This window comes from Centropristis striata, chromosome 3 (genome assembly GCF_030273125.1).
Source record: "Centropristis striata isolate RG_2023a ecotype Rhode Island chromosome 3, C.striata_1.0, whole genome shotgun sequence".
Taxonomy (NCBI): Eukaryota; Metazoa; Chordata; class Actinopteri; order Perciformes; family Serranidae; genus Centropristis; species Centropristis striata.
The window spans coordinates 15521673-15540830 of NC_081519.1; the positions used below are offsets into that span (position 1 = coordinate 15521673).

Below are 19158 nucleotides of genomic sequence, written 5' to 3' on the forward strand. Positions count from 1 at the left end.
GTCTTTGTCATGGCAACTTGACATAAACACAAAAATAGATGCATATTTTGTTAATGTCAAGTTGCCATGACAAAGACATTTTCTGGTAATGTCATTTTGAGTAATTTTAAGTTGTCATAATAAGGACATCCCAAACAAATTTAATGTCAAGTTGTCATGACAAAAACCGAATGACACTTAATGACAGCAGTCATAAACGTTTATGACACTGACATAATGTTTATGACACGTTCATGACTGTGTCGTGTCACAGTTATGACAGTATCATGTCACTATTAGGACGATACCTTCAAGTAAAGTGTTACCTTAATGTTTTGAGAGGTCCAGAGGACTTCTGGGTGAAATAGAAAAGAAAAAAGTTCTTAAATAATACAGCCAACACTTAATAAAGATGTGCAAATGGATTAAATCATAGATATGATTAAGTGTCATAGTGAAAAATAAAGCTATTATTGTTGTGGATGCGTGTTAGAAACCCCTCCAAACATAATTCATTAATTCCTGACAAACAGAAATGCATTAAACATGGCTAGCCAGCTAGCACACTTACAGAGAACACTTCTGAGCTGTCCGAGCAAATAGTAAAAACTGCTTTGTGAAACTGCTATAAAGACTATTTGAATAAAGACAGTTCATCAGATTTGCTCATCATGCTCATGATAATTGTATGCTTTCAGAGTTAAACGAGTCCTTTTGAGTTTAACAGCCCAGAATGGAGTCGTCCCACAGCTTCTCCTCCTCCGTCCTCGTGTCAGCTTTCTCTTTTGTTTTCTTCTTCTCTTTCCTGTATTTAGGTCTGTCTGCCTTGTCCTGTCTGTCCCCCTGCTCAACATTCACTTCTGCCTGAATATGCACTTCAGTCTCTTTTCTATTGTCCATCAGGCCGTCTGGCATTACATTGTCCATCAAACTTTCTCCTCCTTCCAAGTCTTCCTCCCGGGGTTTCTTCTCTCGTCTTCTCCGCTTTCCAAGATTTTTCCGCTTTTTTCTCCTTCTGTCTTCCTCTGACTCTTCAGATTCTCCTCTCCTCCTCTCCTCAGAGTCTTTACCTCTTTCCCTCCTCCGTCGCTTCCTCCTCTTCTCCTCCTTGCCCGAGTCCTCGTCTCTTGCCCTCTTGTCTCTCTCCCTCCTAGATCTTCTTGTCCTCCTCTTTTCTCTGCGCCTGTGTTCACTGCCGTCACTGTCACTTGTGCTACTGCTATAGGAGGAGGAGTAAGATGATGAAGTAGTATACGAGGAGGAGCTCGACTGCTTTCTGCGTCTCCTTCTCATAGTGGGCCGACCAGTGAACGGTGGCGGGCCTGGACCTTTGTGGACTGGAGGGCAGGTGTGATCCCAGCCATAGGCCGGCCAAGGAGGACCCTGATACGGAGGCTGCCGCCTTTCAACTGGGTAGTAACCAGGACGGGAGTGATGAGGAGGGTTAGCGGTGGGAGGGATGTTGGGTTTGTTCAGCTCCATTATATCCCCCTTGTTTAATGCTTCCACTTCTTCTTCATCTTCCTCATCATTCTTTTGGCCTTCACCGACCTTTGGAGTGATTCCTCGAGCCTTCTGAACCTGAATGTAATCCGCCAGTTCATCTGCAAATGTGTTGTAGTCTTTTTGTTGGGATTTGCACAGGTCAACAACTTTCTTCTCCCTGGTCAACAACATGTAAACAGGAATTAACTTGCTATTCAGCTTCAATTCATGTTGAAGGTGATCATGTTAACCCTCTAAGGCAGCTGTTCTCAACCTTGGGGTCGGGACCCCAATTGGGGTCGCGAGATGATTTCTGGGGGTCGCCAAATCATTTTGGAAGTCAGTTCTGTCTCCACTGTGTTAAAGTGTTCATGTGTTTTAGTCTTTTTGGTCACTTTATGATTTTTTTTGGTTATTTTGTGGGGGTTTTTGGTCATTTTGTGGGGGTTTTTAAGTCATTTTGTATCTTTTTTTTTAGTCATATTGTGTCTTTTCTGGTCATTTTGTGTCTTTTTTTGGTCATTTTGTGGTCAATTTGTGTCTTTTTTGGTCATTTTGTTTCCTTTTTTTGGTCATTTTGTGTCTTTTTTTGGTCATTTTGTGGTCAATTTGTGTCTTTTTTGGTCATTTTGTTTCCTTTTTTTGGTCATTTTGTGTCTTTTTTTGGTATTTTTTTTCTTTTTTGGGTTATTTTGTTTCTTTTTTTGGTCATTTTGTGTCTTTTTTTTGGTCATTTTGTGTCTTTTGTGGTCATTTTGTGTCTTTTTTGTGTCTTTTTTGGTCATTTTGTTTACTTTTTTTGGTCATTTTGTTTGTTTTTAGGGTGATCTGAACTGTGCGTGTGAGATTGTGTTCAGTGAGCGGGGGTCACGGACAACATGCATGTTAAATTGGGGGTCGCGACTCAAAAAGGTTGAGAACTACTGCTCTAAGGTACGCATTATGATACCAGTAAGGAAAAAATGTGTGAGTGTTTTTTCGTCTTAAAATAGACAAAATAAACATAATTTGAAGAAATTTTATAATTTGTATTTTTTTTTGTGGAAGTTTTTGGGGTTTGTTGCCCGTAGGCAACGTACCATAACGGTGCACAATAATTGAAAAAGTGTTTGTTTGTGTTTTTTAACATAACTTATACATAATTTGAACACTATATATTTAATAAACATGTGTTAAAGAGTCAGTCGCTTCAACAGGGTACAATACAAAACATTTTAAATTTAAAAACAAGTTTCCATTATTTAATTAATTTTAAAAATGTTTTTAAAAGGGCCAGCAAATTACAATTTGAGTGATTTTTTGTGGCGTAAAATGGCAAAGCTGTTTCCTTTGAAAAGATCTGCAAAATAGTGTTTCAATATGGCCTCCTGGAGGTCATGTGACAAATTAAAGCATTGCTATTGGTTCCCTATACTCTTCCCTCTTTTTTAAAGTATCGCATCACTCAAAAACATGCATTGTAGAAATCTGACAGGCCAAAAATTGGTATGTTGCCTGAGGGCAACACCGTACCATAGAGGGTTAATGTGATTATAAACAAGTATCAAAAAATCCCTGAATGGAGCTTTAATGTTGCCAAAGTTCAGCAAATGCATGCTGGAGTGCCATGTAGCGGAGATTACATATTAAGTGAAGTATACACTACCGGTCCAAAGTTTTAGAACAGCCCAATTTTTCCAGTTTTTTATTGAAATTCAAGCAGTTCAAGTCAAATGAACAGCTTGAAAGGGTACAAAGGTAAGTGGTGAACTGCCAGAGGTAAATAAAAAAAGGTAAGCTTAACCAAAACTGAAAAATAATGTACATTTCAGAATTATACAAGTAGGCCTTTTTCAGGGAACAAGAAATGGGTTAACAACTTAACTCTATGGAGTCTTGGGCTATTTTGTCCATTTTTGAATTCTTTTCATGTCTTTGTAAGTCATTTTGTGTCTTTTTTGGTCATTTTGTGTCTTTTTTTGATCTTTTTGTGTCTTTTTTTAGTCCTTTAGTTCAACATAAAATGTGATTTTGAATCTTTTTTTCACTTTCAAAACACTATCATGCTCAATAAAGAATTTTAAATGTTGCAAATGTGCATTAATTTCAGAGTACACTGAGACATTAAACTGCATCATTTTCAATTAAATTCTGGAAAAGTTGGTGTGTTCTAAAACTTTTGACCAGTAGTGTATATGAAACAATGAGGGTGGACATGATGTGATCTTACCTCGTCTGGTGTTTGCTCCCCTGCATGTGGGCCTGGTACATCTGCACAGAGGTAAACTGTATCCCACACATCTGACACATGAGGAAGTTGGCTGTAGACAACAAAGCAGGTAAGGTGGAAACTGAGGAGGAAATGACTGCTAGACAATTAAATATTGGTTTATTGGCACTGAAATATAGTGCTTTCTTTTTTTCTCTCCAGATTTTAGTAAGTTTCTAACTTACATCAAAATAATCACATTTACATGCTCAAAGAGATGTTAAACAGGCTAAAAATAAAAATGAAGAAAACCTAAGATTAAAAATCAGAGCGTCTGAACCAAGGTTATAATAGTTTTGGATTTTTCATTAGTTTTAGTTTTAATTTCGTTGTCAATTTTTGTTTTCAAATTCAGTTAGTTATAATTAGTTTTTAGAGTGAGTTTGCTGGTTTTGATTAGTTTTATTTTTTGGAAAATGCTTAGTTTAAGTTTAGTTTTTATTAGTTTTAGTGTTAGTTTTAGTTTTTTGCAATGGGGTATTTTTCGGATGCCAGATTCAATAAGGTCACAATAAATGTTTCCTTTATTTCCTTTGTCTGATCCATCTCAGCCCCAATAAGTTTATTAAGTCATAAAACCAGATAGATGAAATAGATTTCATATCAACCAAAAAGGTTTACGTATGAAAAAAGTTGTCAAAAACGAAAACTAGGGACATTTTCACTATAATTTTAGTTAGTTTTAGTTAGTTTTGTAACCACACAATACAGTTTTAGTTAGTTATTGTTTTTTAAAAAACTCCCGTTTTTATTTTTATTTCAGTTAACGAAAATGTTTTTTCCATTCTAGTTTTTGTTATTTCGTTAGTTTTCGTTAACTATAATAACCTTGGTCTGAACGGTCACTAACTAACTGAAATTCTTATTTGTTATTTGACATAACCACATTTGGACTAACAGCTTCTGGTCAACAGTTATTATCAACAGATTATAAAGCGAACACCTACCTGATGTGATGAAATCTTCATGTAAAACGGGATTTGCGACTTCAAATATCAGTGTATTCTTTTTATTTTCTTGATCATTTATGTACTAGTTATTGGGCTGTGATGCTGCTGCCAGCTTTTAGCTTGACTTGACTTGACTTGTGCTTTTTATTATTTTATCTCTTTTTTTATCCTGCTGAATCTTATTTTATCCTATTTATATTTTTATTTCTATTTCCCTGTTTTAAGTGACTGTTTTTACTGTTTTCAATTGTGTCTTGCTGTTTTTAATGTGTATGTAAAGCACTTTGAATTACCTTGTGTTGAATTGTGCTATACAAATAAACTTGGCTTGCCTTGCCTTTTATTTGATTTGTTGCATCACAGTTAGCGTAGTAAGTATAAATGTGCCTCATGAAATATTTTTCTAAACATCAGTATTGCCTGTTAAAATACTCTTTGTCATTATGGGGCCTGATGCCCTCTGTATTATAACCTTTCTGCTGAGACCCAGGACCGTGTGTTACCTTGTTGGACATCTTCTCCGAGCTCTTTCATCAGCTCGTGTTTGACCAGATTCCTGTGGTGTTTGCGTCCATTGTAGTGTTGCAAAGCCATTTGGGGATTGTTGAAGGAAGCGACACACAGGGCACAGTATATGTTGGGGTCCTTCAGATCGGCCTCTGTGCTGGGGGTCGCTGTAGTGGTTGTTGGGCCCAGTAGGTGCTCTGTGTCACCCTCTGGGGCTGATTTCTGGTCAGCATCATCTGTGTGCCTGTCTATAACGGCAATGAGAATCAATCATTTAAGTTCATTTGTGCTTGACCTTCTGAATCTAAGCACAAAGTGCATTCATACTAGATACTAATTTTACTGTTAAGCTGTAATTATGAAAATTCAGACTGCTATATTAATAATAATAATAATAATGATAATGAATTTTATTTGTAAAGCACTTTTCATACAGGAATCTCAAAGTGCTACCGAAACCAGAAACAAGAAAGAGAAAACTCATTAAAATCAGCAGTAGATAAAAAATACAAAATAAAAGACACGGGTAATAAAGTACATTATTAGTTTCCAGTCACACAATCCAAACTTGCCTGTGGCCTGAAGACCTTGTTTACGGAGATTTTTTGTATGGATTTTGCCTTCATAGTGTGATTTTGCCACGACGTGGGAACTAAACACCATATTACACAGCTCACAGAAATGGTCTTTATCCGTTGTCATGGGCCGCTGTAAAAAATCAGACAGATATACGCTTTCTGACATAAGGTGTAAACTGAAAACAATGAATAAATAATGACGATGCCCTCAGATGATCCCTTGGACCTTCTATGTCAGGGGTGTCAAACTCAAATACACAATGGGCCAAGATTTAAAACTTGAATAAAATCGCGGGCCAACATTGAACAAATAAACCTTTTAATATATACCAAACATGTTTTGCTTTAACATTAAATATGGAACCAGCAACGCTTATAAACATACAATATATAACTAAATAGTGCAGACATGCAAAATCAAATTTCAAATAAAAAACACATCAATGTCATTAATTTATTAAATAAAAATCGTATGCCTCTTTTCTATTTGCATCCTTCTGATTTAAATATCAAAATAAACTTTTTCAACAGGTTAATAAATTCTGCCTTTCTTTTCGACATTTTTGGGAAGGGGTAGCTGGGAGACAGCTCTAGCTTGAGGTTGCTATGACGACTTCCACAGAGGAGCATTTCTGGGTCCTGTCCTGATTGATGCGCCAAAACAACAGCAGGGCATTGTGGGATTTGTAGTATTAGCGGTAAATGCGGCGTATAATATCGGCGGGTCAGCTTTTATAGTACAATAATTATATAATAATTCGGTATTGCCCGCAGTGTAATTTTATTTGGCCCGTGGGCCAGAGTTTGACACCCCTGTTCTATGTGCACCTCTGTCTTATGTTTTCATATTCTATTGGATGAATATCACTAAATCTGACCTTTACTTATCATAGATGCTTGAAGCATTATGTTATTGTACAGCATTACAGATAAGGATTGCACCTAAACATGTGAAGAGAAAGCTGTCTAAATGAGTGCTAACCTGGGGCGCTTTGTTCATCTTCTCAGCTCTCTTGGCCTGCAGGTACACCTTGAGTTTCTGAGCATGTTTCTTTCCCTGCAGTCAATGGACACCAGAGACATTATTACAAAAGGCTTTGACCTTGTTAGGTCAATAAAAGTGTACCACAATCAAGGTTATTATAGTTAACGAAAACTAACGAAATAACGAAAACTAGAATTGAAAAAACATTTTCATTAACTGAAATAAAAATAAAAACTAGAGTTTTTAAAAAACGATAACTAACTAAAACTGTATTTTGTGGCTATAAAACTAAAACTAAAACTAAAACTAACTAAAATTATAGTGAAAATGTCCTTCGTTTTCGTTTTTGTCAACTTTTTTCATTCATAATTCAGTGTATTTATTTGAACATGCAACACATGGTGAATATGTTTACTGAGACTGGGATGTTTACACTAGAACCAAAATTCAAAACACCCAGAACTGTAAGAGTTAATAACCTTATTGGGGCTGAGATGATAAACCAAAGGAAATAAAGGAAACATTTATTATGACCTCTTTGAATCTCGCACCCAACACATAGCCCATTACAAAAAAACTAAAACTAATAAAAACTAAACTAAAACTAAGCATTTTCAAAAAATAAAAACTAAACTAAAACTAGAAAACTCACTCTAAAAACTAACTAAAACTAACTGAATTTGAAAACAAAAATTCACAACGAAATTAAAACTAAAACTAATGAAAAATCCAAAACTATTATAACCTTGACCACAATTCCATGAGCACACACCTCATAGTGGGACAGCCGCTGAGATTCAAACAGCAGCACAGCCTCACACACATGGCAGTAGTCGTCAGTGAGGAGACCCTTTAGGAGCTCCTCTTCACTCTGGTCTCCTGTGTGGCAAAACATACTGTCACTGTTACAACTGAGCCACAGAGAAAAAAAAAGGAAAGATATTTTAGGAGTGAAGAACAAATAAAAGGCTATTAATTCATCATGTTACATTCATTTATTGTTCACTTACAGAGTTCTATGTAATGCAAACCTATATTATAGAATATATAGTTTAAAGGACCAAAATTGTCCTCTCCTGTCTCCACATTGGCTTATTTCGATACATATGAAGAGATTTTTTTAAATAAGAGACTGCAAAACGAAATGCTGTTTTTATTGTCTAAATGGGAGAAAAGTACAATACAATACAATAGGCCATCTTAATGGAAACTTGTGGATTTTACTAAATTACACACTTGTATGTAACATGTATCCAACCCCTCGGACCATATTTAAAGAAAGATGACATCCACCGTATAACATTATATATATATACAATACACCAAAAGGATTCTTTGGGACAGCAGTAAACGTAAGTTCTTCAATCATTAAAATGACAAAAGTTTCATATAAAACTACTGCTACTTGATTACTGCATGACTCCCACTCCACACTAGCCTCTGATGACTAAGATGATCCTAAAACTTATTTCCCTGAACATCTGAAATGTAACTTTAAACTAAGACGAGTCAACTAGTCTAAAAGGTTTTTTTAATTAATGTTTTTCAACTGCTGTTAACATAGCTGTGCTTGTGCCTGTTTTTTTTAAATAAAGCAACATTTGACAAGAGCGGCATGACATTTTAGTGCAAATTACGTCAAAATGTAATTTAAATGTGTACATTAATAGAGTAATAATAATTTTAAGTTTAACTGATCTGTATTTCTGTAGCAACGTTTAATCAAATACTCAACATCCTTAATTATAACCATCTGAGAGAATTGTGGTTTCATGCTTGACTAACCTAATTCTGTGTTCAACGCCTGATGCATATTTATTTTTTATTGCATTTTTTATTCTTCATTCAAGCAGCTTTTCAACCACTTTGCCCTGATTGCATGAAATAATCTCTGCTCTTTTAATTTTCACTTGAAACATGATTATTTAGCATTAAAATGTGTGTGATGTAAAGCAACAATACTATTGATGAGTATGATTCATAAAAGATCAATTGTTTTGGCAAAGTTTTGGTTATGAGTGTGGCAATTATTCCAAAACTGTGAGGAAGCAGTTTGCGATTTTTGTATTTAGAGGTTATATTACAAGGACATCAATACACACGACCCGAGATATTACTTAGAAACTCGAAATTTGTTTAAATCCTTGCTCGGGCTGAACAATTCATCTTAATATAATCAAAAGATTGCAATATGAACTAGTCTAATAGGCAAAATGTGTCAAAATACCATCCTGAATGAAGTATTATGGTGCTGTCCTTCAAATCGTATTTGAAACAGAAAAAAAACATTTGTTTGTTCGGGATCGCACCATTACCATTTTTAATAATTTTTTAATTAAATTGAGATAAGATGCAAAAATGATCATTCCCTCATTAATATTGTGAATTGTATCGCAATTACAATTAAATATTATTTCCAAATCGTTCAGCTTTAATCCTGGCTGACAATAATTATTACGTCTTCATTATTTAAAGTGTCATGGTTTGTTGGATGGTTTCACACTGTATGTTGTACTGAGCCAAATAAAAGTTTTTTTGACTGTTGGTGACTGAATTTGGAACTGAAAAGAGCAGTGATCTAAATATAATAATTATATTGTCATATTACTCTTTTTTTTTAGATAATTGTTAGTCTGTAAAGAACTGTAAAGATTTGTCGGCTTTTGTTCTATATATCGAATAGAATCATAAATTATATATTTGTGTTTCTTATTACAATTAACACAGAATAAAAAACATATATAATTTAAATACTGACAATGAGCGCTGCAGCCTTATTAAGTGTGAAGCTGAGGTTAAGAAAAATAAGTTATTAAGAGTAAAATAGATCTAAATAAATACTTATACTTACTTATACTAAATATATCTCAAGTCCAAAGACTGACTCAACTTTGCAAGAAACCACTGACACCTAATACAGCATTTCCTTCACTATCCATGGAAAATATCTACAGCTAAAAATACAACTAAGGACTGCAATGAGATAAACAATATTATGCACAGTTTGATATATATATTGCCCGAAATACTCATGTCTGCAGATACATTTCAAATGCTGTACTTACCAAATGTTAATCACAGTAGCAGCTACCAAGAGAACTGAGATTGTAGGTACTGTATCTCAAAATAACCCCTAAGAATATTTATTATTCTACTGATGAGCGAAATCAGGGACAAATGGCAACTTTCAACAGCCTAAATGACATTTGAGGTGATTCAGTCTGAGATCCTTCAAACTCATCACAAACCTGAGAATACCATAAAAGGTTCATACACTTTTTAAGTGGTCAAATTCAAGCACTTTCAAGGTCCATTGTCAAGCTTTTCCAGGACCTTACGATTGTAAGTTGCATGTTTTAGATGAGTACTTACATGCTAAAAGGGGTAATTTCACTCAACCATACCGACAGCAATGGTTTTACACTTTTAACAACCAAAAGTAGTTTGCTAATCTCAATATTCAATTTAGTATTTTTTTCATTGAACATGTGATTATCTATAGTCAGATTGCAAGAGAAATACAGTAAGAATTTCAAGCATTTTATCCAAAATCCAAGCACTTATCAAACCTTGAAAATACAACATTAAAATGTAAGCATTTTCAAGGATTTCAAGCACCCGTATCTTTTACCCAGTTGCAGTTTAGTGTGAAAATTTTGACTCTAGCTAGTGTTTTGCAGTCTTTTTACTGATTCAAGTAACGGTTATTAACTAAGTTACCATCTGTTGCCAAATACATTACATTGAATGTCACCCACTAAATAGTTTAATGTTATTTGGTGGCCTCCGTTACAGAACATTCTAGCCGCCCAACGAGCCAGCCGCTGCTAACGTAAAGTAAAGTGAGTTCAAAAGGTTGTTTGGGTTTAGGACGCAGTTTGCACACATTATCTCGCAAAACATTAGCGTCAGCTAGCAACTAGCCAACCACTTCCGGACCTCAGAAAACGAGCAACCTCTTAACCTTTTATGCTTTCACTATTATGGTGGTCTAAAGATTAAAATGGTGTTTTCGTGGGCGCTACCTTATACGAGTCATGTACGCACGAACGTATACAACACTGAGCCTAACTCCTAACGTTACACAGCTAACATTAGTGCATTTAGCTAAGGAGCTAACTTAGCTCAGTCGGTTGTTGAGCTAGCTAGCCAGTTAGCTAAAAAGCTAACGTTGGCTCGGCAGTTAGGACACCATACGGCTGAATTCTCACGTTCCAGACAAACTCACCTTCAACCTGGCTACTATCTATTTTAGTGTTTATTACTTTCTCAGCATCTGTGACAGAAGCCGCGTTAGGGGTACTACTAGTGTTATTTTGAGCGTCTGACTCCGCCAGCAGCAGAGTGCAGACACTTGTGTCGTCCATGTTTTGCCCTAGCTGTTTGGTGTGTGCGCACTGACGTCGTGCTATTTATTATATATCTATGGTGTTTACTATATGTGATATTTATGATATATATATCTATGGTATTTATTATACAGTACAGGCCAAAAGTTTGGACACACACCTACTCATTCAATGCGTTTTTCTTTATTTTCATGACTATTTACATTGTAGATTCTCACTGAAGGCATCAAAACTATGAATGAACACATATGGAATTATGTACTTAACAAAAAAGTGTGAAATAACTGAAAACATGTCTTGTATTTTAGATTCCTCAAAGTAGCCACCCTGTGCTTACTAGAATATAAGACATGTTTTCAGTTATTTCACACTTTTGTGTTAAGTACATAATTCCACATGTGTTCATTAATAGTTTTGATGAATCACAATGTCAATAGTCATGAAAAAAAAGGAAACACATTGAATGAGAAGGCGTATCCAAACTTTTGGCCTGTACTGTATCTATGGTGTTTACTATATATGATATTTATTATATATATCTATGGTATTTATGGCACCAGCTGTGAAGGGACTCCCGCAGACTGGATGGGCCAAGTTTACAAAATAACGTCATTCAACAAATCTATAAGTCTCCAAATTTTTAGATATTGAAAATAAGTGTTACTTTTGCAATGATGAGGGAACAATTACATTTATTTTACCACTGTATACATTCAGTTCATAATCATAATAATATCAGAATTAAATGTAAAATATCATTGTACATGTTAAATAGGATATAATGTATTGATCATATAAGCCCTGTGGTAACATTTACATGCATAAATAGGCCTATTACCTCCCCATTCCCCAATTTCACTAAATCATTATGTGAATTTCAAAAATAGGCCTATATCATGACAAGATGATAATGTCATGAGTTTTAACATTTGAAGGGATGCAGGATAAATCCATGGTTACCCATAAAGTTGGAATAAAAAATATATATTTTTTTATCTCTTTCCATGAAATGATTGTGACAATATGATTTATTATTGACATATACAGTGAATATGATAATCCCCCTAGTGAGCCAAAAAAAAAAATCGCTAAACTAATCTATGTATTTCAAATGTTTTTTTGTTTAATTTGCTGTATCCCACCAGCAAACAACAAACAACAATTACTTTTGTCAATAGGCCTTTTTTTTGGTATTCTATTTAAATTCAAACCAAGACACTGAGCCAGAATGAGCACCCTGAAACCGAAACATTTACATGGAATTCTTTCATCATTCATTTTATTATTTTATTTCTATATATTATGTATCTTTTTTAACTAACTTATCTTTTCTTTTGCTACTTTTACAACATTTAATCTTCCTTCTTTTTTTTTTACTCTACATTTACTGTCTCACAATGTATGCAATAGACAGTTTTGGACACAAAAAAAGTTCATATCAAAATAGATACTTTATTTTGGCACATTACAGTTTTAACATTTGTTTGCCACAGGGAAAATCCATGTAATGCTGGAAAACAATTAATATATATAACAAATAGACTAGATGGAGGGATTAACAGAACAGAAAGTTGTTTCAGGTCAAGTCAAAGACACTGACGAAGAGGGTCACTAGGTAGAAAAGCAGAGTAGGGTGGAAGGCTGTCACTTTCTCTTCTGGAGATCTCTGGCTAATGCATCCAACTGTGAAGAATAATAGAGAATAACAGGAGGGTCAGACACACTGTACAGTATGGCATCTATGTGTGTCTGTGTGAAGACACATTCTCATAAAGACAAAAAGAAAGATTCCCTGTGGAGGACATGATCTGATAAGATTATCATGTTCCAAATGTGCATACTAATAATAAAACATACACTGTAACAAATTGCTGTAAGAAAACAGCCAAATTGTGACAGTAACATACTGTTTTTCATTCATGTAAAACAATGCATTCTGGGCAATATTTGTAGGTAGCTTGCCGTTTCCCATAAAATATATGAAAATATGAAAAATGCACCTACATACACATTTTTAATGGCTGTATTTTACTTAACCCTTAAGAACCCAGACCCATAATCCTTAAAGGAAAATTATGGGGGATATACCACAGACCAAGTGGACACATAGAACACATAATGATGTTTAAAAAAAAAAAAAATAATACTACCCCTAAATGTCAAATATCTGTGATGTGACATATACGATACATTGGGCGTTTATGGTACTTATGTTTATGATATTTCTTATTTTCAAATACAAAAACTAGACACTTTTTGCTTACAGAGACACAGATTTGCCTTTTTCTTTGCATCTCCACAACATTTATCAAAATTGTGACATTTATAGTGCTGTTTAACAATATTTTTTTTTGACAGATTTGTTTTTAAGTCACAAAATAAGAATAAATCAATAATAAATAGATTATTATTTTTGTTTACATTTGTTTACAGTAGAATGCTGGCAACCCTGCTGCCAGCATTTTACTGTTAATTTACAAGATAATTGCTGACAGTGTAGTGATAGGGCTCACGTGTTAATCAAAGACACTGATAGGTTGATCATTACCATAAGTAGATAATAAACCCTTTTGATTACAGTTGGACATTAGGCAGTCCAAATTACTTTTGTCTGTATCGTGGTTTATACACACTGCATCCATGCAGCCCTGGAAAGGCTACACTGTAAAAAATGTCTGTAGATTTTACGGTGAAAAATTATTAAACCATGACTGTAAAAGACCGTAAAATGACAAATGGGTTAATTCAGTTTTAGTAACAATTAAATACTGTAAATGTATATATCAGCCAGAACAGTATTTTTACAGGTTTTAAATAAAAAAAAAAACATTACTCTATTACTGTAAAATACATTGGCACCGTGTTTGTAACAAAAAGCATCAGTGTAATTTTTGCATTTATTTTTTGTAAAAATACTTTTTCTCACTGTTAAATGTACTAAACACCATATCTCTAACAGAAATATACTGTAATATTTAATGGTAAAATCTTTCATTTATGCGGCATTTATAAAGTATTTTCTTGTCAATTATATGTCAAATCTTTTGATGGAAAAAACTTTTATTTATACGGTAAAAAATGGAATAAATGCAATCTTCAACGTGAAATCAACAGTGTCAATATCTTTTTACCGTAATATTAGAAAAAAGTTGCACCGTATTTATTACGGTAACGTTCTGGCAACCACAGCTGCCAGTTTTTTACCGTAAAAACAACGGGGTTTTTTACAGTGTGTACCACAATCTTACTTACAATGATGTTTCTCAGAACACTCCTCCTCTGGGGTCTCAAGTAGCTGCATTCTCCTGCCTCACACAGTTTTATCTCCTCTGAAATCTGAGAAATAGAGAGAGTAAGAATGGGCTATGAGAGGAGCGTAAAAACCTAGAGAATACCATCATTCCCAACAGGAAATTATTTTGATTTGATTTGATTTAAGTTTATTTTGAATATGAAAACAAATAATAATAAAATAAAAAAAGAGTCAGACAAAACATTTAACATGACAGAATACATATTCGAAAAGGAGTGAGAAGAAGTAAAACTTATAAACTCCCAGCCCCTCTCCTTAAATATGACAAGTTAACATCCTTGTCTAAACATGTCTTGTATTACAAAAACATAAATATAATTTACTTATACAGCGAAATTATACATACATACATACATACACGCGCCCACATTTGGATACATACCCAAACACACGCACACATACATATGAAAGGAGAAGAAACAACAACACAAGGAAAAGAAACAACAACACAAGGAAAAGAACACAACACAAGGAAAAGAAACAACAACACAAGGAAAAGAAACAACAACACAAGGAAAAGAACACAACACAAGGAAAAGAAACAACAACACAAGGAAAAGAAACAACAACACAAGGAAAAGAACACAACACAAGGAAAAGAAACAACAACACAAGGAAAAGAACACAACACAAGGAAAAGAAACAACAACACAAGGAAAAGGAACACAACACAAGGAAAAGAAACAACAACACAAGGAAAAGAACAACAACACAAGGAAAAGAACAACAACACAAGGAAAAGAAACAACAACACAAGGAAAAGAAACAACAACATGAGGAAAAGAAACAACAACACAAGGAAAAGAAACAACAACACAAGGAAAAGAACACAACACAAGGAAAAGAAACAACAACACAAGGAAAAGAAACAACAACATGAGGAAAAGAAACAACAACACAAGGAAAAGAACACAACACAAGGAAAAGAAACAACAACACAAGGAAAAGAAACAACAACACAAGGAAAAGAACAACAACACAAGGAAAAGAAACAACAACATGAGGAAAAGAAACAACAACACAAGGAAAAGAAACAACAACACAAGGAAAAGAACACAACACAAGGAAAAGAAACAACAACACAAGGAAAAGAAACAACAACATGAGGAAAAGAAACAACAACACAAGGAAAAGAACACAACACAAGGAAAAGAAACAACAACACAAGGAAAAGAAACAACAACACAAGGAAAAGAAACAACAACACAAGGAAAAGAACACAACACAAGGAAAAGAACAACAACACAAGGAAAAGAAACAACAACACAAGGAAAAGAAACAACAACACAAGGAAAAGAACACAACACAAGGAAAAGAACACAACACAAGGAAAAGAACAACAACACAAGGAAAAGAAACAACAACACAAGGAAAAGAACACAACACAAGGAAAAGAACACAACACAAGGAAAAGAACAACAACACAAGGAAAAGAAACAACAACACAATGAAAAGAACACAACACAACACAAGGAAAAGAAACAACAACACAAGGAAAATAAACAACAACATGAGGAAAAGAAACAACAACACAAGGAAAAGAAACAACAACACAAGGAAAAGAACACAACACAAGGAAAAGAAACAACAACACAAGGAAAAGAAACAACAACACAAGGAAAAGAACACAACACAAGGAAAAGAAACAACACAAGGAAAAGAACAACAACACAAGGAAAAGAAACAACAACACAAGGAAAAGAAACAACAACACAAGGAAAAGAACACAACACAAGGAAAAGAACACAACACAAGGAAAAGAACAACAACACAAGGAAAAGAAACAACAACACAAGGAAAAGAACACAACACAAGGAAAAGAACACAACACAAGGAAAAGAACAACAACACAAGGAAAAGAAACAACAACACAATGAAAAGAACACAACACAACACAAGGAAAAGAAACAACAACACAAGGAAAATAAACAACAACATGAGGAAAAGAAACAACAACACAAGGAAAAGAAACAACAACACAAGGAAAAGAACACAACACAAGGAAAAGAAACAACAACACAAGGAAAAGAAACAACAACACAAGGAAAAGAACACAACACAAGGAAAAGAAACAACAACACAAGGAAAAGAAACAACAACACAAGGAAAAGAAACAACAACACAAGGAAAAGAACACAACACAAGGAAAAGAAACAACAACACAAGGAAAAGAACACAACACAAGGAAAAGAAACAACAACACAAGGAAAAGAACACAACACAAGGAAAAGAAACAACAACACAAGGAAAAGAAACAACAACACAAGGAAAAGAAACAACAACACAAGGAAAAGAAACAACAACACAAGGAAAAGAACAACAACACAAATGCTCATTGAATAAGAACACACAGGACCTCTGACGTGCTGAAGGAGTCCAGCTCCCTCTTGCCTCCAGGGTACCAGCCATGGGACCAGTGCTGGGCGTGGGACAGCTGAGCCCCCACACAGAGAAGCAGCCCGAGCAGCAAAACCAGCCGAGACACACACATGATAATCCCACCTAAAGGCAAAGATGGACACTTGATAAGCTCTGACTATAAGCAGTGGCGGTTCTACACAGGGGGCCTCCAGGGGCCACTGCCCCTGTGAAGAAGCCCTTGGCCCCTCCTGTGGCCCCTGTGTCAAATTAATAATAAAATGATCAATTTATAACGATGAATGACGGAACAATTCTTACCTATTTTTTGTTCAAACAATATCTCATTGTACACTAGAGGAGCCCATAATGTGAACATTGTATAATAGCTTAATTGTGCAATAAAAGCTTGTGTGTATATATATATATATAAAAAAAGATAATTCTCACTGTACTGCACTTTCAAAATAAAACAAAAGTAATTGTGCACAAAAATGAGAAATGTCATTGTTGTACAAAAATAGTTGTTATTGTTGGTAAGTCTCATTGTTTCAATCAATGTTTTAGTATCTTCCAAATATACTTAAATTAGATTTTTAAATAACCTAAAATAAAGGGTTTGAATGCTTAAATATCATCTTTGGCGTTTTATAATGTGCCCCTCTGATTAAACACTGGCCCCTGCTTGGCCCCCACAGTAAAACTGGTCTAGAACCACCATGGACTATAAGAAACTGTTGTCTTTCATCCTTTGGTATCTAATTTAGAAAATTGAATCAAATTGCAAAGTGTTTGCCAAATTATACTTCCATCATCCAAAATTCAGAATAGTTTTTGTGTCGCAGAAAGTTTGAACTGAAAGGCAGCCTTGATGTTGCTGTTCCTGCATTAAAAACTCAACAAACCAAACATATGTAAAGTAGAGGAAACACCAGAAAACTCATTGTTTTTGCAATAATAAGAAGACACACAGGTTAAAACATGATAAGGTTATGAGTTTTAATAGTTGAAGGGGTGCAGGATATATACACGGTTTGCACATAAAGTTGGAATAAAATATATATATTTTACCTCTTTCCATGAAATGATTGTGACAATATGATTTATTCTTGACAGATAAAGTGTACATCTTCTCAAAACTGTATTGATTGATCTTTTCCAAACATATCACAATGAAAATTAAACCACAATTAACAGAGGATTGTGTCTGCAAACAAAATGATTCCAACTTTATAGACGACCATGTATTAACCTAACATTTATAACAAATTATCGACTGATAATAACAAATGTATTACTACAATAACGAATCATGCCAGATAAATAGAGCTGATAATAGGAAAACCAAATTGTTTTCATTGACCTCACAACTACACAATGTACACTCTTCTATCGCCAAGGTACAAAAAAACCTACCTCACCAATACCATTGAGAAGCAGGAATTTATTGAGACTTGGGACAGAATAATTTTACTGCAAGTTTACATTTTTGCAAAATAGTTTTTCAATTTTTCTCTCATTTCAGTAACAAAATTCAAACATAAAAAAATGCTTGCTTAATTGCAGTTGGAATAATTTTAACCGAGACATGATTTTGGTAACTTCTTCATTATTTTTGCCTTTTATATACACAGTTTTTTTCCTAAGGCATGATGTGTTATATATGTTCATACAGTTCTTAGGTCAAATGTTAAACTGTGTAACAGCCTAAAATATTATATCTTAAGTCAGTTTAGCAGCCTGAGAGGCAATAAGGAGTTAACCCTCTATGGTACGGTGTTGTCCTCAGGCAACATACCTATTTTTGGCCTGTCAGATTTCTACAATGCATCTTTTTCAGTGATGCGATACTTTAAAAAAGAGGGAAGAGTATAGGGAACCAATAGCAGTGCTTTAATTTGTCACATGACCTCCAGGAGGCCATATTGAAACCCTTTTTTGCAGACTTTTCCAAAGGAAACACCTTTGCCATTTTGCGCCACAAAAAAATTACTCAAAACATAATTTCCTTCCCTTTTCTATCTGGAAAAAAATATATTCCTACTTATAGGTGAGTAAAACGTCATTTTTGATAGTTTCATACACTTAAAGTGTTCAAGACATTCATTTCAATGGGTCGTTGGTTCAATTGTACAATGTTGCCTACAGGCAAGAAACCGGTTTAAAAAAGTCCCTTTTATAATTTGTTTAAAATTTAAAATGTTATGTATTGTACCCTGTTGAAGTTACTGAATCTTTTATTCACGTGTAAAAAAAAAAATTATATTTTTTTACACGTGTAAAATTGTAAAAACGTTCTTTTTCACTTGTGCACCGTTATGGTACAATGTTGCCTACGGGCACAAACCCCCAAAAACTTCCCCCAAAAAAAAAAAAGAATTATAAATTTCTTCATGTTCATCTTCA

The 19158-nt window shown here is 34.4% G+C and overlaps 2 protein-coding genes across 2 annotated transcripts; both read right to left on the minus strand.

The window, feature by feature from the left end:
* Positions 1–276: 276 nt before the first annotated feature.
* On the minus strand, positions 277–11116 carry zmat1 (zinc finger matrin-type 1). The gene is made up of 7 exons (XM_059328580.1): positions 10961–11116; positions 7505–7611; positions 6730–6804; positions 5742–5877; positions 5166–5417; positions 3674–3764; positions 277–1642 (listed from the first exon to the last, which is right to left on the minus strand). Exons 1-7 carry the CDS (start codon positions 11097–11099, stop codon positions 700–702), a joined length of 1743 nt encoding a protein of 580 aa, XP_059184563.1. The 5' UTR covers positions 11100–11116; the 3' UTR covers positions 277–699.
* A 1397-nt stretch (positions 11117–12513) lies between these two features.
* Positions 12514–17084, minus strand: gnrh2 (gonadotropin-releasing hormone 2). Its single transcript, XM_059328607.1, has 3 exons — positions 16751–17084; positions 14334–14417; positions 12514–12764 (listed from the first exon to the last, which is right to left on the minus strand). The coding sequence occupies exons 1-3, from the start codon at positions 16883–16885 to the stop codon at positions 12726–12728; spliced, it is 258 nt and encodes an 85-aa protein (XP_059184590.1). The 5' UTR covers positions 16886–17084; the 3' UTR covers positions 12514–12725.
* Positions 17085–19158: the final 2074 nt, after the last annotated feature.

What these genes read in the sequence shown, in the direction of transcription:
- zmat1 (XM_059328580.1), bottom strand. Translation starts at nt 11,099, where the DNA reads ATGGACGACACAAGTGTCTGCACTCTGCTGCTGGCGGAGTCAGACGCT. An exon ending in AGATAGTAGCCAGGTTGAAG is followed by an intron (nt 7,612 to 10,960) that starts GTGAGTTTGTCT and finishes TTTGCCACACAG; the next exon opens with GAGACCAGAGTGAAGAGGAG. An exon ending in AGATGAACAAAGCGCCCCAG is followed by an intron (nt 5,878 to 6,729) that starts GTTAGCACTCAT and finishes GATTTTTTACAG; the next exon opens with CGGCCCATGACAACGGATAA.
- gnrh2 (XM_059328607.1), bottom strand. Translation starts at nt 16,885, where the DNA reads ATGTGTGTGTCTCGGCTGGTTTTGCTGCTCGGGCTGCTTCTCTGTGTG. An exon ending in ACTCCTTCAGCACGTCAGAG is followed by an intron (nt 14,418 to 16,750) that starts GTCCTGTGTGTT and finishes TCTATTTCTCAG; the next exon opens with ATTTCAGAGGAGATAAAACT. An exon ending in GTGTTCTGAGAAACATCATT is followed by an intron (nt 12,765 to 14,333) that starts GTAAGTAAGATT and finishes TATTCTTCACAG; the next exon opens with TTGGATGCATTAGCCAGAGA.